Source organism: Jaculus jaculus, chromosome 1, assembly GCF_020740685.1.
Source record: "Jaculus jaculus isolate mJacJac1 chromosome 1, mJacJac1.mat.Y.cur, whole genome shotgun sequence".
NCBI classification, from domain to species: domain Eukaryota; kingdom Metazoa; phylum Chordata; class Mammalia; order Rodentia; family Dipodidae; genus Jaculus; species Jaculus jaculus.
In genome coordinates this window covers 162017925-162025188 of record NC_059102.1, presented here as the reverse complement: position 1 = coordinate 162025188, position 7264 = coordinate 162017925, and the positions used below count along the sequence as shown (strand labels likewise).

The 7264-nt window shown below is 48.9% G+C and overlaps 2 protein-coding genes across 6 annotated transcripts; one reads left to right on the top strand and one right to left on the bottom strand.

Moving 5' to 3' along the window:
- Nucleotides 1–4636, bottom strand: Eif1ad (eukaryotic translation initiation factor 1A domain containing). Of its 3 annotated transcripts, XM_045140671.1 has the most exons (7): nucleotides 4574–4636; nucleotides 4070–4246; nucleotides 2706–2901; nucleotides 2455–2563; nucleotides 2261–2369; nucleotides 2049–2096; nucleotides 1–321 (listed from the first exon to the last, which is right to left on the bottom strand). In XM_045140671.1, the coding sequence occupies exons 3-7, from the start codon at nucleotides 2790–2792 to the stop codon at nucleotides 177–179; spliced, it is 498 nt and encodes a 165-aa protein (XP_044996606.1). In that variant the 5' UTR covers nucleotides 2793–2901; nucleotides 4070–4246; nucleotides 4574–4636; the 3' UTR covers nucleotides 1–176. The 3 variants fall into 3 exon arrangements, with proteins under 3 accessions (XP_044996606.1, XP_004656526.1, XP_044996600.1); XM_004656469.2 differs by lacking the exon at nucleotides 4574–4636 and having other exon boundaries at nucleotides 2706–2852; nucleotides 4070–4347; XM_045140665.1 differs by lacking the exon at nucleotides 4574–4636 and having other exon boundaries at nucleotides 4070–4346.
- Banf1 (BAF nuclear assembly factor 1) lies at nucleotides 4472–6689 on the top strand. 3 transcript variants are annotated; one of them, XM_004656701.2, is made up of 3 exons: nucleotides 4472–4742; nucleotides 5427–5565; nucleotides 6169–6689. In XM_004656701.2, the coding sequence occupies exons 2-3, from the start codon at nucleotides 5443–5445 to the stop codon at nucleotides 6313–6315; spliced, it is 270 nt and encodes an 89-aa protein (XP_004656758.1). In that variant the 5' UTR covers nucleotides 4472–4742; nucleotides 5427–5442; the 3' UTR covers nucleotides 6316–6689. The 3 variants fall into 3 exon arrangements, with proteins under 3 accessions (XP_004656758.1, XP_044996632.1, XP_044996625.1); XM_045140697.1 differs by lacking the exon at nucleotides 4472–4742 and adding an exon at nucleotides 4771–4837; XM_045140690.1 differs by lacking the exon at nucleotides 4472–4742 and adding an exon at nucleotides 4945–5019.
- Nucleotides 6690–7264: the final 575 nt, after the last annotated feature.

The following is a 7264-nucleotide window of genomic DNA, read 5'->3' as shown; positions in this document are numbered from 1 at the left end:
TACAAGCCACTACCCACCAGGGGTTTAATTCTTCTAGGTCATAGGGTCAGTTCAGAGAGAAGCCATGCATTGTCCCCATCCAGGGGGAAAAATGTGCAGGGCAACATGGGAATGTCTGAGCCCAGAGAAGCTGGGAAGTTAGTCCCTGAGCAAGTGGAGAAGTAGGTTTTGGGGTCTCAGACAGCTTCTTCTTCTTCGCTCTCCTCCTCACTCTCATGATACTGTCTGCGGTTGGTGTTAACAAAGAGGTCAGAATCATCTTCAGAACTAGACTCTTCTCCTGATGACTTTGGCTCAGCTGGGAGTTCTGGCTGACTCTGTCTGCATGTGAAGGAGAAAGTAAATTCAGTATCTCATAGGGAAACCAGATCTGTAATTTAGTTTCAAAAAAGGAAGACCCAGGCTCAATTCTCCAGGACCCACATAAGTCAGATGTACAAGGGGGCACAAGCATCTGGAGTTTGTTTGCAGTGGCTGGAGGCCCTGGCATGCCCATTCTCTCTCTTGCACTCTCAAATAAAAAAAATTATGGGCTGGAGATGGCTTAGAAGTTATGAGCTTGCCTGTGAAGCCTAAGGACCCCAGTTCAAGGCTTGATTCCCCAGTACCCACATAAGACAGATGCACAAGGTGGCACGTCCATCTGGAGTTAAATTTGCAGTGGCTGGAGGCCCTGATGCGCCCATTCTCTCTCTTTCTCTGCCTCTTTCTCTGCCACTCTCAAACAAACAAACAAAAAAGAATGATGGAGAATCAGGCATGGAGGCATAGAGCTAGGAGGATCACTGAGTTTGAGGCCACCCTGAAACTACATAGTGAATTCCAGGTCAGACTGGACTAGAGTGAGATCCTACCTTGAAAAACAAACAAAAAAGGAGGAGGACCTTGGCCATGGTGGTACATGCCTGTGATCCCCATACTATGGAGGCAGCTAAGGTAGAAGAATAGTGAATTCAAGGCTAGCTTAGACTACCTAGTAATATTCCCTGAAAAAAAAAGAAAAAGAAAAAGAAAAAAGGAGGGAAGGAGGGATGGAGGACAGGACCAAAGCAAATAGTAGGGAAATAAGCAAAAGACTGCCACCCCTATTCCAAGTTTGCTACAGCTATTGGTTTCACTTAGGAATCTGAACAATTCTACCACTACCAACTAACACTTAATGAGCCCACATTCTCTAATAGATGCTGAACTAACATGAACTTCTTTACTTTTTATAAAGTCTTATATCTTAGATGAGAACAGTCTTTTTTTTTTTTTTTTTGGAGGCAGGGTCACACTCTGGTTCAGGCTGATGTGGAACTCATTTTGTAAGACCCAGGCTGGCCTACCATGTCTAGCTTTTCTTTTTCTTTTTTGAGGTAGGGACTTACTCTAGCCTAGACTGATCTGGAATTCACTATGTTGTCTCAGGCTCACCTCAAACTCGCAGTGATCTTCCTACCTCTGCCTCACAAGTGCTGGAATTAAAGGCGTGCACCACCACACCTGGCTCTAATAATTTTTGAAAGATTTTATTTACTTAAGAGATATACATAAATAGGCAGGGAGAGAGAGAGAGAGAGAGAGAGAGAGAGAGACAGAGAGACAGACACAGACAGACAGAGAATAGGCATGCCAGGGCCTCTAGCCACTGCGAATGAACTCCAGATGCATGCGTCCCCTTGTTCATCTGGCTGACATGGATCCTGGGGAATTGAACCTGGGTCCCTTGGCTTTGCAGGCAAGCACCTTAACTGCTAAGCCATCTCTCCAGCCCTGATGTTTTTTTTTTGTTTGTTTTTTTCTTCATGTTTTTGTTTTGTTTTTGAGGTAGGGTCTCGCTCTGGCTCCTACCTCTGCTTCCCAAGTGCTGGGATTAAAGGCATGTACCACCATGCCCAGCTTTCAAAGCTAGTATTTTAAACCAGAGCATGTGCCTCTCAAGTCAAATACATTCTATCATGCACTCTTACAACGTCCCCTACATAGGGGAAAAAGGTAGGCTCAATTTCCCCCTTGAGGTCTGAACCTTTATTTGTTATCCTCCCTTCTTGGGACTTGCTTCTCACCTATTTATGTTGTTGTGTTTTTCATCCACTTCAGAGAAGGCCTCAGGCCTGTGCCAAGAGAAAAGCTGGGTTAGAAAAGACAGAAATTTCAGCAAAAGAGCTATTTCCAGCTGACCCTTCGTGGGATGCCATGACCTCTCCCTAATTAACTAGCCAGAAAAGTCAGTTTCCCTAGAAACCAGACAGCTACTGATCAAGAGGGATCACCCTACCAGCGACCATCCTTCTTCAGAGAGCGCACATGGTCCTTGCAGAGCACAAAGGAGATCTCAGCTTTTACCTTTTCTCCCTCTTCAATAGGGTCAACAATGAGGAAGTCTCCTATAGGTGACAAAAGACAAAGCCAGACCTGTTTGTAATGGGTAAAACCAAGGCCACTGGAAGTGGTTCTGGATGCTTCTCTCACCTCTCTTGATCCAGATATTCTTGCGAAATTTGGAGGGCATGCTCACTAAGAAGCGCTGCCCTTGTGCTGTCTCCACTTCATGAAGATTGTTCCCTGGGGTCCGGAGTACCTGGTCCAGGAAAAGACCAACAATCAGCCAGCCACAACAGTCTGATAAAACATGCCTCTGATCTGCACTGTATTCCCCCTTCCATCCAGGGCTCCAATGGGAGTAGAGAGAGGTCAGAGCAGCTTGGAACCATTCCACTTACCTTCACAATCTGCTGATGGTCGGCGGGAACCATGTGCTCCCCAAGGACCTCTTTTACTACATGCTTCCTCTTGGTGGCCTGAGACATACTGAGTCTTGTCCAGGGTGGTTAAAAGTCAGAAGCTGTCAGCTTTTCCTCCTGAGTTAACTGGATGGCAGATTTAGAAGCCAGGACTACTTTCAAGATGAGTGACTTTCTATTGAGGAGTGACACAGTATCCTGGTTAAAAACCTGAGCTTTAGCTGGGCATGGTGGTGCATGCCTTTAATCCCAGCACTTGGGAGGCAGAGATAGGAGTAGGAGGATCACTGTGAGTTTGAGTTCACCATGACATAGCATAGTAAATTCCAGGTCAACCTGAGCTAGAGTGAAACCCCACCCTATCTTGAAAAACCGAAAGAAAACAAACAAAACCATGAGCTTTAAATTTTCACTGCCTCGAATAATTAAAAAACAAAAATCAAGGGGCTGAAGAAATGGCTTAGCTGTTACGGTGCTTGCCTGCGAAGCCTAAGGATCCAGGTTCAACTCCCCAGGACACAAATAAGCCAGAAACACAAAGTTGCTCATGTATCTGGAGTTCAGTTACAATGGCTGGAGGCCCTAGTATCCACTGTCTCTCTCTCTCTCTAAAATAAATAAATACTTAAAGTTATGCTACCTGAATTTAGATACACATTGGCTACTTCCTAGCTATTCATCTTTTTGATGACCCATAGAAAAACAGCTAACTAACCTGTTGCCCAAGGTAGGGTCTCACTTTAGCCCAGGCTGACTTGGAATAAACTCTATGGCCCCAAGCTGGCCACGAACTCAGGGCGATCTCCCTACCTCAGCCTCCCAGTGCTGGGATTAAAGGTGTCCGCCACCACGTCCGGTTCCTGGCAACCCTCTGGAAAGAATTTGTCAGAAAAAAAAAAAAAAATCCGTAGCTTCCTCTACATGCTTCTACACCCCAAGTCTAGCACTGCCACACAACACAGACGCTAGATTTTGTAACATACTACAGGCATGGACTGTAAGGTTTGGGAGTGACCAAGACCACACAAACCACTCTAAGGCAAAGATGAAAGCTTTTATTCGGGAAAAGCACGAACTGCCAGGGCTGATCTGCTGACATCGGTGACTCCATCTAGGGAGCCCGTCCCGACCTAACATGGACTAATTTTCGGTGAACATCGCGATGACCCAAGCTAGAAAGGAATTCAAGCTTGAGGTGAGGAGGCTTGGCCTGAGACATTTGCCCTATCTGGGTAGTGAGGAGAGGCAGTACCGAGACCGACGGGCTGCATAGGGAATTCTGACGTATTTTATTGCTGTCCCTTATCCTTCCCAACTCAGAAAAAAGTACCAGCCACACTCACTCACTAACTCGGGGTCCCTCGGGCGCTGACTTCTTTCCCGGCTGACCCTGGGAAAACCTCGTCCACATTCACTTCGGAGCTGAGCCGGAGACAGCAAGGAAATGGGACTTGCTGTGGTCTCGACAGCCTCGGTTTGGACGCTTCAACTCAGGTCTCCCGAGTTCTGCTTCCGTCAACCTGTGAGGGAAAAGACGCGAATCCTGAGAACACGAGTCAGCTAAAGAATCCGTCGAGAATTGTACTTCCGGCGCTATCAGCAGCCTTCCGGTGCCTTTTCCCAACTTCGTCCGTCTCCTTAACTCTTCCCCTTACTGAGTGCGTTAAACCTAAATTCTTGAGTTCCGGGTGCTGGGCAGCAGAAAAAGTATTCTCTTTAGAGTCCTCTCTCCTTCTCTCTCAGACGGGAAGAGGTAGAAGAAGCAAGACCAGCGAAAGTAACGTGAGTTCCCGCGAAGGGCCGCAAAACGGAGTCCCGTGTGGACACTGTGTTTACACTGGCCGCACCTCAACTCTATGGCCCTCGGTGACTAGAAGTGCCCAACTTCGGGTTTTCATTAGACGACAGCGCGTGAAATGACCCGGAAGCGGAAGCCGAAGAACCTTCTAGCGGCTTAAGGTATCGGCGGGAGCTGCTGGTTGGCGGGAGGAGCCGTTACCCGAACCAGAGTTGCCGGTGAGCGTGGGCAGTGGCTCAGGGCCTTGGCTGGAGGCCGCAGGAGGCGCGGGAGGAGGCGGGGAGAGGGGCACCGTCGCTGAGGGGAGCCCCAGGTTGTGCTCTGCTAGCCGGCTCCCCCGGTCTGCAGCAGTGGCGCGTGGGCGAGGCGGGGCGAGGCGCGTTGGGGGGCGGAGCTGGCGGGACGCGGCGAGGCGTGGACCCCGCAGGGCTGCCGGAGCCTCCGGGCGTGGGGCTCTTACTGGCCTGGGTCTTGCTTCTAAAAAGCCTGCGGAAGGTCGGTAGGGTGCCAAGACCTTCGTTTGCTTATCATATCACGTGGTAGTGCCAGACGGGGTCAGTGACTGCCCAGCCAAGGTCACAGAGAGTGACGGCTTCCGGAATGGCCCCGGCTGTTGACTGGGAATCTTCCCACACTGCCTTATGCGCCACCTGTTAAGGCAGGGTCGTATTTCCCCTGGTGTATTACCAAGGCTCAAGTCCCACAGGGAATAGAAGACATTTTTAACTTTTTTCTGAATGGGGAGAGGAAACCCCTCTCTGGCCCTTAGTTTTCTCATCTGTGAAATGAGAGGAGTCGAGGAAGCAGCACTGCACTAGCTGACCTAGCTTCCTCTTAGTATGAGATTACCCTTAGGAGTTCTGGTCTTCAGCCCTAACCCTGCCTTCTCTTGGGGTTCCCAGGTTAAGACTGATCAAGATGACAACATCCCAAAAGCACCGAGACTTCGTGGCAGAGCCCATGGGGGAAAAGCCAGTGGGGAGTCTGGCTGGGATTGGTGAAGTCCTGGGCAAGAAGCTGGAGGAAAGGGGCTTTGACAAGGTGTGGGATAGTTGCATATGTCCAGGGGTGAGAGTTGGGAGTATTTCCAGACAGATTGAGAGTGAGGAAAATAGGGTGTTTGTGTGTGTGTGCGTGTGCGTGTGCGTGTGTGTGTGTGTGTGTGTGTGTGTTGGACTGTACTAGGTAATTGGAATCAGCTTAGGGTTCCTGGGTATATGCGGTGGAGACAAAACTTGCCCTGCCTTCTAGGTTTGTGTGTGTTTTCTTTTTCTAATTTACTTATAGATTGATTGGGGGAGAAAGAGGCAGATAGAATGGGTGTGCCACGGTCCCTAGCCACTGCAAATGAATTCCAGATGCATGTACCACCTTGTGCATCTGGCTTACTTGGGTACTGAGGAATTAAACCTGGGTCCTTAGGCTTCGCAGGCAAATGCCTTGACCGCTAAGCCATCTCTCCATTCCCAGGTTTGTATGTTTTGAATGCCACACAAATGACCTTGCTCTCCCATGTATTCACCAGGCTGACTCTGCTTAGCTTCAGAGGTGAAAGATGTGACCCAGTTAGGTGATGAGACTTTAGATAGCCTTCTTGCTGTCAACTGAGCACTTAGGGACATGCCCCCTTGCTCTATTTTGCAGGCTTATGTGGTCCTTGGCCAGTTTCTGGTGCTAAAGAAAGATGAAGACCTCTTCCGAGAATGGCTGAAAGACACATGTGGCGCCAATGCCAAGCAGTCCCGTGACTGCTTTGGGTGCCTTCGAGAATGGTGTGACGCCTTCTTGTGATGTTCTCTAGAGAGTCCTCAGTTCCTCAGCCCCAGCATCAGAGTTTGCAACGAGTCGGGGCTCCTTCCTATTCTCTACAATGGACAAGATTGCTTTTGTCACTCACCTCTGATGTACTCCAGGGTTTTGGGAGTTCTCTTTCCACACCATTTCAACTTTTTTGGAATTCTCACCCTTGCATGCGTGGTCCTTTTTCCTTTAAAGTCCCATGGTGACAGTTACCAGCTTTCCTGAGTGGACTCCCCCTTACCCCTCCCTTCACCTCTGATCTTCTGGGTGCCATTTGGCTCCTTTTTTTTTTTTTTTTTTTTTTGGCAGAACAGTCACTGTCCTTGTAAAATTTTTTAGATCAATAAAGTCAGTGGCCTTCATGACTGGGTGTTGTGCATTGGAAAGCAAGTGGGCTGGGAATTGCCTCTTCCCCCAAGGACTGATTCTGTCTGCTTCATTCCTTATCAGTGCAGACCGAAACTGGCGGCTTCCCTTTCCACTCCCAGAGGGAGCCACCCAAGCCACGTGGGCCTTGGACAGGTGCCTTGGAGTGTCCCAATTCCTGAAGAATGTGGGAGAGAATGTGGGTTGATTTTACCCCCTCCCCTTCTGGGAGCCAGGTAGGCTGGGAGCTTCCAGATCTCAAGTCAACATTTGGGCTAGGCAGCACCTGATGGAAAAGTCAGTAGGAGTTGGTGGTAGTAGGAAGAGAAGGTAGACAGGATGTGGGTAAGAGTTCACCTGCCAAACATCATACCATGTGTCTCTTGGCCTCTGGGAAGCAGGGGTGGAACTCTTGCTGTTTGTCCAGCTATCTTAGGAAGGGTTAGAAGCATGGGCATTCCAGCTGGGAAGGCTGGGCGAGTTACACTTAGAATCTGTGTGTGTCAGCCCTTTTATGAACCATTCTTGAAGCAAAAAATCTTTAAACATTTTTTTCCCCCATCCACAATAATGG

Excerpts from the sequence above, each read along its gene's own strand:
- Eif1ad (XM_045140671.1), bottom strand. The coding sequence starts at position 2,792 with ATGTCTCAGGCCACCAAGAGGAAGCATGTAGTAAAAGAGGTCCTTGGG. Across the intron at positions 2,370-2,454 it reads GAATATCTGGATCAAGAGAG|GAGACTTCCTCATTGTTGAC; the intron begins GTGAGAGAAGCA and ends TGTCACCTATAG. Across the intron at positions 2,097-2,260 it reads CTGAAGAAGGATGGTCGCTG|GCCTGAGGCCTTCTCTGAAG; the intron begins GTAGGGTGATCC and ends CTCTTGGCACAG.
- Banf1 (XM_004656701.2), top strand. The coding sequence starts at position 5,443 with ATGACAACATCCCAAAAGCACCGAGACTTCGTGGCAGAGCCCATGGGG. Across the intron at positions 5,566-6,168 it reads AGGAAAGGGGCTTTGACAAG|GCTTATGTGGTCCTTGGCCA; the intron begins GTGTGGGATAGT and ends TCTATTTTGCAG.